This window comes from Meleagris gallopavo, chromosome 17 (assembly GCF_000146605.3).
Source record: "Meleagris gallopavo isolate NT-WF06-2002-E0010 breed Aviagen turkey brand Nicholas breeding stock chromosome 17, Turkey_5.1, whole genome shotgun sequence".
Lineage (NCBI taxonomy): Eukaryota > Metazoa > Chordata > Aves > Galliformes > Phasianidae > Meleagris > Meleagris gallopavo.
Genome location: NC_015027.2, coordinates 10,787,060 through 10,799,429, shown reverse-complemented (window position 1 = coordinate 10,799,429; position 12,370 = coordinate 10,787,060). Strand labels below are relative to the sequence as shown.

Genomic DNA, 12,370 nt, shown 5'->3' with positions numbered 1-12,370 from the left:
CAGTGTCTGGGAACATATTTTCTATGCTTTGCAGTCTGTATGTAATTTTCAATGCAAAAATTAAGTGCATGCATCAAAACATAATTAAAAAAAATGTTATACTCCCTTGCATAAAATGATTCAAACTCGATATTTAAGCAGTTAACAGTGTAATCTGTGTTAACTGATAGATGAAAACACAGAAATACAATGAAGGTGCTGATAAAAGATCACACAGTCTGCCTGCATTGCTTTCTGCTTCTCCTGGCCACAGCTTGGTATGCAGCCAGTTATCCCTATGGAGAAGAATACGCTTTGAGCAGCTCTCTGCATATAGCCATACACCCACACACAGCAGCAGTCTCTTCTTAACGCCAAGGAAAGTTTGATTCCATCACCACCATTTTCTGAGAAAAAGCTACTCCTAAATCCAAACATGTATGCAGGATAGTCAACAAAAAAAAAAACCCACAGATCTTTATGAAAATGGTGCAGCAAAACGTATGTGTCAAAATAGGTCTTCAAAACCACCCCCTTAACACTCATTAGGAAATACAGTTTGAATATTAGCAAGTAAGTACAGCAAAATGCACCAATTCTATCTTGCTAATATTACTCTTTTTTTTTTCTTTCCAGAAACGTAGTGTGGAAAACTCAGAAGACAAATTCTGCATGTCAACAATACAGATACAGTCAGACTTAATGAAAAGCAAATGTAAAGTGAATGCTTTAGTCCTGGTGCAGTCAACTGATCCATCAGATTATTGTATTTAAAAAAAATCAATTTATAAAGCATGTCTTTACTCCTACAGAGAAAAAGCAACCATCTGAGAAAGATGCATATGAAATCCCTTAACAGCTGGGTGTACAAACAAGGCTAAAAATGAGTAGTTGAGAAAAGCTGTCTAAAAATACAAATTAAAACTCGTATTATCTAAAAAAGACACTAAGGAATGTGCTTGAAAATGTAAATAAAATCTATGTAAATAGCTGCAAATCTGTACTAAGTCTGGAAATCTTTGGATAATTAGAAGTTAGTTTATAGGCCAGAGCTGAACTGGCTAAAGCAAATTGTGTTTTGCCACCAGCCACCACCTTTGGATTTTTATTCTTTTCAATCTTGAGATATTACCTAACAAATCTCTACTAAGTTCTCAAGGAACTGATTTTACATGCTGCTTCTTTCACCTCCTGAAAGGGGACCATTTCATTTGTTATTTTTGCTTGTTTATTTGTTAGTAAAAGAATGAGAGTGTGATACTAGACACCATTTTGCATTTCAGAACTCACTCCTAGCAAGTCACCTTACAGCTTCTTTGTGCACTGCAGCCCAGGAAGCAACAGGGCAGATTCAGGCAAGATCCAGAGCTCAGCAAGGACACATTTTTCAGTCAGGAGTGATGGAGTGAGACAGAAGAAGGGAGACTCACACTGACGAAAGTTTGAATTTCACTCGATAACTCTAGGGGGAGCTGCTCCTCAGGGCTGGTGTCAGTTTAGTAAGGAAAGAGATGCATACAGACTAAAACTACAATTTCTCTTTCCCATCCCTGTCCAGAGTAAGAAAATCCCTTAAAAATACCTGTCCTCGTGACATGATGATTTTCCTGCCATGGAAACAAGTGCATCTTATCCCCAAACAAAGCTGGTTTCAGCCAGCACTGCTGCATGGCTTTTAAGAGGTATCCTCTCCCAGGAATGCTTTCCTTTGTATAATCTATTTGGAACAACTTCATGAACATCCATACAACCTTAAAAGTATCAGAAAGGGAGCAGAGAGAGGAAATCAAGAGAAATGGAACAGTGACTAATCTAATAAGCCTTGTCATGGTGATATAAGCTCTCAACACAGCATGACAAGGTGGAAATTGCCCACCTTGCTGGTGCATTTATGTTCTTGCTCACTCAGCATCAACTCAGGAACGAAACACGAAGTTCAACATCAAAAAAACAGGTTGCAAAGCTATCATCTAGGTGCCATCTCAGAGTATTTCATTTAATTAATTGCTACATCTGGAGCTCTCCTTTTAGTACAACAGAGCAGATTCTGCTGCTTCCTCTGAAGTGTGAAAAAGAGATTGACAAAAGGTAAGCAGCATACATCAACAAGAAAACTGCAACTGAAAATGGGGAAAAAAACACAAAAAACCCCTCAAACTCTATAGTACTAAGTGCTGATAGCACTAGCTGTGCCAACTTACTTTCAAAGGAAGCACTACCCACACGTCTAAAAAAAAACAAAAAACAAGTTAACTTACAGCAGATTATCTAGTGATTTCACAGCTAGATCAGCAACAGCCTCAACCAGCAGAACCATCAGAAATGGTGCTAGTTGTATAAAAGCTCCTTCACTCTTAACATGGCTGAGAAGAAAAAAGAATCAGCATGGGAGAAACTAGAGGATCATTCTGCAGCATGGAACTCATATTTCAACCTCTCTTGTACGCCGTAATTCTTACCTTCCTTTGTCCAGCTCACCTGTGCTTCTTCCTTCTCGTAACAACTGACACCATCTGTCCTAATCCTGCCCCCAACACAGCATGCCTGAAACTCATCCCCCGTCCCTCATGCTCTATTCTTTTTAGCATTATACTCATCTGTACCTTCCGCCCCCTCGTAAATGCTTGCTCAGGCCTAAAAAAAAAACAACCAAAAACAAACAGTGATACCATCAATCTGTGAATAGAGCTAGCTGAAGCAAGGCATATTTTTGGTATGTTCATCCTCTGTTTCCTCTTTATCTTTGGTGAAAGAGCTCACCAGAACCCTAGAAACTGTTGGGCAAAACCAGTGTTCCCTTCTCTTGGAGGAAAGGGCTCCATTTTAACTCTCAGTATTTGTAATGACAATCACCAATCAACATCACATTTTAAATAATTTTTTTTTTAAATCACTTTTCTACAGAAAGGAACTGTAGATCATCTAGAACAGCCTTACAGACCCCTTACAAGAATTACTAGGATTACACTTATTCTATTCTGAAGGATGATTTAAAGAATAAAAGCCCTAATCAGCCACTGAGATTGGGTTAGCCCCATTGTCAGCCTTGCATGTGAACACCTCTGGGATCTGATTTAGCAATTATTCTGTATTAACCTAATTTTTGTATCATAAAGAATCGAGCCCCTTCAGCTCTTTACTCCAAATCAAGAGAGAACAGAATCAAGCAAAAATTTTCATCATAAACTATTTGCTTTACTGGGGTTTTTCACTGCATATTTGGTTAGCCCTGAATCTATAATATGTTTTATCTTACGCCTTAGGGCTTCTGCTAGTCACCTGCAGGGGACAAGAGTAATTTTTTTTACTGCTTGATGAGTTATTCTAGCATCTAAGGGTTTTTCTCACTTGTTCTGAGCACTGAAGATGAGCCATGCTCAGGGACAGGAAGTAAGGTGGGACTGGCTTTTAATGGAATTGAACTCTCAGTTGCCTCTTGTCTTGTCACAATCACGTGCTTGTGGCAAAACCAGCAGCCAGACTTGCAGTCAAATGAGCATTTTTCCTCCAGGTCAAGATGCAGAGGCCATGATGGGAGTAGTTGGTCCTTCTCTGCAGCCTGCTCCCCCTTCCTAGGATCATACAGGAGACTTACTTAATAAACACTCTGCTAGTACAGGAACTTATGACATAAGCAATGCCCTTGATTTCTCCTGACTGCTTCTTACAACACATTACCTGCCATGCCTTTTGCTCTTCTGTTTGATCTCACATTCTTCTCAAAATTCATGGTATGGGACAATGTAAACAATATTTTAATTCAGCAAACCACTCTAAACTACACACTGACTAGGTAATTTCTGGCAACAGGTCTAAGTGATGTAGGTGAACCCTTCAGACCCTAAGTGGTTAGGAGAAAGAAGAGAATGGGAAAAGAGACTTTTTATCCTTCTTCTGCCCAATTTTTTGAACTATTCTTTCCTTTAAAGTAACTGAAATTCCCAACTCATGTTGGATGGCTTCTCACCATCCAACGAACTGAGTCCAGACTTTAACCCTAAACTTTATGGCTTGACAGACCTCAAATTATAAGCAAGGAAAGTTTCAAGGTCCTTTTTAATGACACTCTGCAGTTGCCTGGCCTGACTGTGAGCAGCACTAGAGGCACTGGCTATCATGCTGCAGACACAGGAAAACAGATCTACATCGCTTAGCAACCATAAGGGATGGACTTCCCAAAGAAAGGTTTTAAGAAGAAAAACTCTGCGCTGATAAACTTGATGACTTTGGACTTTCAAGAGAAAGCAACCCAAGATTCACAACAGATAAGCCTGCACTTCATTTACTGCTCTGTTCCCCAACAAGATATTGATATTCGTAGTACAATGGACAGAAACAGTACTTTATTTCCTCACTAAAGCACATTCTGTGCAATATTTAATAAGAAAGAAGTTTACATTCCAATGTTGCAGTGATACTGAGAATAACCACTGCATTATTTAAATGCAGACATTATTAAGCCTCCATTCTCTTGGCTGTATTTAAATTGCCTTCATAGAACAAAAGGCAAGTATTTATTTACTCTTAAAAATATCAGAGTGCATTTAACAAGACTGTTTAAAAAGCAACAAAAAGAAAAGAAACCATTGGGATCTGCTTACATAAAAGTCATTTTGGTGAAAATTAGGTATGTGATGGCTTTCTACTCCAGCTGAGGGAAGTCCAGGCCTCAGGAAAAAAATTCTACTTCAGTTATAATTTCTCCAGAATGCGTTAACATCTATATTCTTCTGCTGTAGCCCTTCTCATCTATTGCCAAAATCCAAACACTGCTTCAATATCCACCTTCGGTACGAGGTCTCCTAAGAAAGTATATCAATGCTACATCTGCATTACTATTAAGCCTCCAACCACCAGCACAGTTGTATCACTGTTCATTAGACTTTACCTCAAGCTGCTGCCCATTTAGTCCTGCACCCTCTGTCACATATACGTTTTTACCATGTGTGTCCACTGTTGAGCCTCTTCTAACTGTTACATGAATGGCCATCCAGCTTTGACGGATAGATTACAGAGCCATTCAGGCAGAAAAGATGACAGTGAAAGTTATTTCACTTATAAATCAAGATAGGTTTTAACCCCAGGTTTCTACAGATACAACTTTCCATTATTCTGATTCTGCTGGCAATATTAGATCATTTCAACAGAACTGTAGTTTCCTGGTTGTTGTGTGCTCTCCTTTCCTTCCTCTGTTGTCATAAAAGCAAGTGCACTGAGGAAGACAGTCAAAGCCTTCCTTTTTATTACTGCCATAACCATCATATAACCTTGATTCACGGTGTGGGCAAGATCAAAGATGTCAACAGTGTCACCAGACCTGGTTGCACACTTCCCGCAGAGGAACTTTCATAATCAGTAGGACAGAAAAATGAAAACTTGATTAAGACAGATTGACAATTAAGCCCCTTCTAGGAACTAACTAGCAGCAACAAACGGTGGTTGACATGAAAACACAGCACAGTGCTTCAGTGCATTGAGTCAGTATCCCAGCTAAAGCCATTGCATTCCTGAGAGGCCTCCTGCTACTGAGGTAAGGACTTCTCAACTTAACATTCTGCACCAGTACTTTTTCCAATAGCTCTATCATCAGGAATTAACCACCTAAGACACCAAATGGTTAATATCATACTATTTACATTCTTCTTTTTCCTGACTCCATTCTCTCTGAAATCACGTTTCCTTTCAACTGAAAAACCTTTTTTCTAGATTTTCACCTTTCTCCACAACGACATACCGTGCATACTTCACCTGAACCTCCAGTCTCCTAGCACACAGCACAGCAATGTCCAGCCTTCACATTTAACTCAACCCAGCAGCACAGTCAGCTGCCGTCAAGCTCCTTCCCTCATTCCCAACCTAGCACTGCATATTCCCAGATCAGTGCAGCTCCATTTCTGTGGATCACCGATTCAGCCTAACACATCCCCACCACTGTGGTGTTCACTCTCCAGCCCATTAAAATGCCCTCCCCGCTTTTCCATCTCTGAACTCCTTCGAATTTTCCTTCTTTCTGTGGTCTGCAGTACCAAAAATGCAATCACCTACAGCTCCCTGGTTAACAGCAGTAACTAATTCAAAGTATCTGAGCAACAATTTTAACAACAACTGGTTTAGAATCAATCCTCTGATCCCCTTCTCTCTCACCCCAAAAATCACAGAACATTAGGACATGCACCAGCCTCAGCAGCAACAGATAAAGCCAGAATCTGGCAGCTTCCCCAACACACAGTGCAGGCCAGTTAAAACAGCTTTTTTCCCCACACGTACATCATTCTTCACCGTAACAAACCTTCATGTTTTTTTTCAGTGGTCAGATCCACCTAAGCAATAATTTGTACTTACTCTGATCTGAGGGTCCCCAATGCCTTGATGAATGAAAACCCTACAAAAGGCAAATCTTCACCCGAGAAACCTGCCGGGTTCAACTGCCGTGTAGAGGATAAAACCCCCGAATTCTTCTCTGGTTCATCAAAATTTGAGGTGTCATCATCAGACTTGAGAGTAGGAACGAAGGGGGGAGGAGCTGGTGAAAAAAGAAGGGATAAAAGACAAAATTCAGCTACAGTTCACTCTGCAACAGTCCCACTCATTCAGTGCTTGCAATGGCACTGCAGCTCCTGCTTTTAATCTTGCTAACACAAGCAGACTGAGCTGCTGCTCTCAAATCGTATTACAGCAACAAGAGATTAACCCTTCAGCTACCAACATGGCTACCACTCTGCAGGCAGAGTATCTCCCACACTGATTAAAAGGAGTTATAGGCTGGAGAATTTCCTTTTTCGTGTGTGGATTATTTTTTTTTTTTTCTCTCCAGACACACAATGAATCAAATCAAAGCACGAGGCTAATAAAATCATTACCATAATACAGCTAAAGGTAATTCAATTCCGATTCATCTAGAAAATGTCTCCGACCTATCCAGTTAGTGAAGCCACTACGTGAGAATGCAGCCTGATTCTTTGTTAGCTAGCTAAGGGATAATATATTTATCCTTTAATATTACCAAAAATCTGCCCAGCACGGGCTTCTAATCAATAGATAACTGGTCTTTCTCCCGGAAGGTTTTAATAAATTACAGCTACTGAAAGCTAACGGGTCTTCAGGACGAGAAGAAATACCAGCAAGATTTTATTTATCCAGAAGAGCTGGCTTAAGATCTGGAACTCTTGTTGGGACACCACTGCAGTCTGGCTCTGATACAATCAGCTCTGAAGAGAGGTATATATAGAAGGCATTACAGTCTATTTTTTACTGTAATTTCTAAATTGGTACCACTTTAGTTGCTAAGCAGTTGTTTAATTTCAGCTGATTTTTCTGATGTTTACTTCAGTTTAATTAACCAACAGAATAAAAACACGAGTTATTCTCAATGATGTGCAGCACCCCAGCTACCTGCTGGCATGGCTATGTGTGTGAAGGGAATGAATGCAAAATCCTGCTGTGCAATTCCTACCTCACTAAAGCACATTTTCTACCTTTTTTTTTCCCCCCTCCCCTTCATCACTCGGATCCTCACTCACAGCAAATTTACTAATCTCTTTTTTGCTCTATGAAGGAGACAGCTCTTCGGTCCGTAACTAAAACGCAGCCCATTGTCACAAGCTGATGGAAGTGTAGTGTGCTAAAACCGTTACCATGGAGCCAGTATAGATCTCCTGTAGCTGAGGGGCTGATGAGAATTGAAGAACCAGGAACAAACATTACAACCCCTGCAGTGCAGGCTCCCTGCTCCTCACTCTCTGCATGCTCGAGTTTAACCCTACCTGCCTGCATTCGTGACAGATGCTGATGCTTATCTGACTGACACAGGCAGAATGAGTCACGGCTGGAGCTTGCTAGCTCCCTCTAGGTTGCCAAGCCTTTCACAGCCTGCTTTTTAACTCTTAATTCTCTAGACAAACCCATGCTTAAACTACCCACCAGAACAGTATCGATAGCCAAAAAATGTCCCTGTAAAGCATCAAATCACAGCTGCACACGCATGCTTTGTTAGCAGCTCTCCGAGGAGCCATTCTGACACTGCTGCCAAGCAGGGACGAGGAAAGAAATTCCATGGAGCAGACTGAATGCTGCTCACGTACAGTAGTTCCAAGTACATTAGAATGAGACAAATGGGAAAATACACAAATTAAAATGGGTCACTAATAAGCAATTTTACTTGTTTCATACGTTAAAAGTTTTCTGTCAATATTATGCATTTATTAAGTTCTGCTGTTTCACTGGTTATAATGCATGTTTAGATCCAATATAATACTGACATCTATACATTGTAAACATATTTTTGGAATACATATTGTTTATTAGGATCTGCACTTAAAAAAAATCCCTTACTGTCAAGATAGTACCAACCTATTCTTTATATGTTCTTAAAAGATTAAAAACATGTAAGCAACAGAATGCTCTTCATAATTATATCATCTTTAATGCAAAGATAACCCCAAAATTACTGTTAACTCATAGCAGAGGAAGATAATTACAGAAAATATGTATTTTAGTTTAGCAGCTCTGCTTAAAGAACTTTGTGCATCCTCTTAAAGGAAGGGGCTGCTGTGAAGTTTTTTATGTTGTCTTTGGAGACAGATAAAGTTGATGAGGCAAAGTAGCAGAGCAAACAGCAAACTATTCACTTGGCTTGGGGAAGTCTAGAATCTTTCTTAAAGAGGTAACAAAAACCAACATAGCCACCTTTGTGTAACGTTATATCACCCCTGTTATTTGTTCCTCAGAATCTGACAGTTAAGTTCAGCTTATAAAGAGAGATCTGGTGTCCTACTTCTCACTGGAAGTAAGATAAGGAGCTCTAAAGAGTCATCTTTAGACCTAACCATTAAAGAGAAAATCTTTCCTCCTAACAAGAGTTTCTAGCCAAACTACTTGCATAGAGGAAAATACACTTTAAAAATGCATATGATCAGCATGCACATAAAATGGTAGAACAGGCTAAGTGGAGAATAAAGGATGCTAAAATGAAAAACTGAATGCAAGACATAGCAAATCTTTGGGGCTGGCAGGAAATGAGTTTGAAGAGCAAGGTGTTTTACAGTATGGTTTCTTCAAACTTTACTAAACAAAATGAAGTATAAAAAGTACATTAAGTCATCCTGAACCATCACCAGTGACTGAACATGAGAATCAGAACTCTTTCAGTACACTGAAGGGAAAAAAAAATAACAACAAAAAAACCACATACACACATAGGAGTAAGAAGGAATATCTTGAGGGAAAGAAGAACAGCTAGATCCATTCTGTTTATTTGGTAGCTTCTTCATGGGCCACTATTCCTAAGATTGAAAGGGTCCTTTGCATAATGTCCAAAATCCTACAGAATCATTTACTTCAACCTGTAAAAACAAGCTAATATAGATGAGCAATTTGGTTCTCAAATGAGGATCACATGGTGACATAATCTCTAGTCAATCTCTAATAATAATAACAATTATTATTTCTTACTTAAAATCAAAGGACTCCTAATTATCATATTTTTGGAACAAGATGAAGATTAGTGAATGCAAATGCATAGATGTGCTTATCAGTTCCTTCTTTAAAAGAATCTTTCAGAGGAGGTCAAGATAAGCCTCCAAGAGCTAACTGCAGAAATCATGTCATCACTGCTGACAAGGTGAAAGATTTGCACTTCTTTCAGGCTCACTCAAAAGGAAGGCAAAACTATTAGTCAAAAAGGCAGTAGAACTGATGCTTCTAGTCTTACAAACTGTATAAAGACCTCTTCCTGCTTCTGATATATTACAAATGAATATATATCTTCTGTTTACCATTTAAAGTATCTTGCAAGGAACTGCATGTTTTAAAAAAAGCCAATTGCTTGCCTAGATACCTCCCCACTTGTGGAAGGATGTAACCCTCTTCCATCTGTTCCAAAGAATGACTTTTCGAGGAAAAGAGGGTGTTGTGGGTTGCTAAGTTAAACCCCACACATGATGCAGTACTTTAACCAGCTTATCATTAAGATGAGATAAAATGTCCCTTATGAAAACAAAGATTTTTTTCATTATTTGTTTTATTTGGGGGGTGGATGTGTGTGTTTTTCCCTTCTAATGTGTGCATTTAGGACTAGTTCAAGGAACACTGCCTCAACCGCGTCTCTCCTTCCTTTCAAAATATTTTCATGCAAATTCAGAAAAGAGATAGTGCAGTTCCCAGGGGACAGTGAAAGATGAAAAAGGAAATTTATAGGAAATAAGAACACTTCTGAAGAATAAAAATGTGTCTTTTCTTGACATACAAGGTGATCTATATATACTTGCTGGGGAGAAGCATCTGCAGAGCCTTTTCAAGTAAGTTAGGTGTTACTCTCTCACGTTTTAAGAGGCATATTTCAGTAGAGTGTGATTGAATAAAAATAGAAAATAACAGGTCTGACTGATATAATTTAAGGATATTATGTCTAAGACCATCTGAACAATGGAATTGTATTAGTTCTAACCCATCTATATATTAGTGTCTTAGCATCTTTTCTGTTCTCTCGAGGCAATGATCCAACACATATGTTTCTGCTAATAAAAGTCATCTTCAAGCTGACATGAAAGTGATCTCCATTTAGAGAGACGAGTCAACACATTTTTCTGACAGCAAACATCTAAGTGAGACATCAAAACATTTAACTGTTAACATACTGAATGACAATTTGGAGCTTATAAGGATGAGCCTCAGAATTATGAGCAAAGAGATTTGAGTTCCTGCCTTTTTTATAACAGCCTAGAATCACCCTTCAACACTTCCTGAGGTTTTCCAGTTTGCTCAAGATTTTTGTTCTTTTCCTCTCGTTTCTTTAGTTTCCCCATGGAAGATTAAACATGCTTTTCCTATTTCAAGATCTCTTCGACTGCAGTCCAAGAGTCTTTATGCTATACATATATACATCACGTAGATTATGATAGAACTTTCTGACCACCTATCAGTTAACCTTTATATGACAGATTTTTTGTTTCCAGTCAAACAGTTGATGCTATTTCAGGATTTCAGACAAGAAATGTGATTAACAAAATTTTCAGATCTGCAGCCTTGTTGCCAATAAGCCAGACATATCGCTCCCTAAGCTATACCTGATTCTAGATACTTATCAACTACTCAGACAGTCCAGTCAGCAACATTCCAGTGAAAATCCTGATCTGTTAGCTGAAACACGGCTGGAAACATGTTCACTCTAGGCAAATAAAAATCCAAAATATTTTCTGAAAACTCGATCAAATAAATCAAAACAAGCTATTCAAAGATTTCTTAAAATAAGTTTTAGAAGTTGTTAAATAGGGAAATCAGCAAATACAGAAAGCAACATCCATGGACATATTTCAGTAAAACACTCTAAGGAAGAGAGGAATTTCCTGCTGAGACAGATTGGAAGTTCACCTTTGGTTAATGGCTGGATTATTCTGTTTCTGTACCTTAAGAGCTGCTTCTACAGGCCTGTGCTGCTTGATTCCAAGGAAGATTGGAGCTTTTCTAAAAGGCAACTGTTTTTTGGGGGGAAGGAGTTTACTGAGAAGTCAAACCTTTCAGAGGTTACCCTATCAACAAAATGTAACACTGAAAAACTACTTAATGACACTTTCATAACCTGAAGTGATGCATTAAAAATGGTCATTCTGGAGCGTCCAGTGATAATTTAGACACTTGCAAGGCATGGATACCAATTTTTCCCTACTTTTTCCAGTCCAAAATATAAATAACATCATTGCTTTTATAGACTAGCAAGAAATCAGTTTGCCGACACAGAATTTATTTAATAATGACTTGATAGAGATAAATTCATATACCACGGCCCCAAAATCTCACACTATTAACCTAAGGAAATGAGATTCCTTGGTCTGAATCAAAACCCTGTGGCCTCTTCCAACACTTGCTTCCTAGCTTCCTCAGGTTGCCACTGCTCCAGTTAAACACCACTATCAGAGGGGGCTGAAGATAAGAAACCTTCAGCTCTTAGACAGCCCAGGAAGAGCCTATCAAGGCTTTGAATAGAATGATAGTGACACTATCCTGAATAGACCAGCAGATAGAGAACCATGCAGAGAGCAAAGCAATAGGCAATACATTGGATCTGCTACTAAAAGCAAAAAGACTGCTGTGTTTTGTGCTAGTTACAGAGAGGTTTTATGATGTACAAGGCATAACAGCCAAGTCAGGGGTCAAAACTGCATGAATTTTCACTGTAGGTAGGTCTGGATATTACAGGGAATGATGCAATCCACAGGTCAGCTGCAGACCAAAAAAAGGATTTTTTTAAATCCCAAATGACTACTTCAAACTTTATAATGACGGCAGAATTGTTCCATCAGAATCACTGTTATCACATGAAATGGCAAAACACTCTCAAATTAGCTTGTGCAGTTGTGTCAACGCTGGACAGGCAATTGCCAAGGAAACAACAGAA

General features: G+C 39.0%; 1 protein-coding gene across 1 annotated transcript in view; it reads right to left on the bottom strand.

Annotated features, from left to right (window-relative positions):
- The window catches only part of CIT (citron rho-interacting serine/threonine kinase), a 71,302-nt gene that overhangs the window by 48,533 nt on the left and 10,399 nt on the right, over positions 1–12,370 (bottom strand). The window contains exon 10 of the mRNA XM_010720465.3: positions 6,322–6,502. Within this exon, the coding sequence (XP_010718767.1) occupies positions 6,322–6,502 (181 nt within the window). The remainder of the gene's footprint in view (positions 1–6,321; positions 6,503–12,370) is intronic.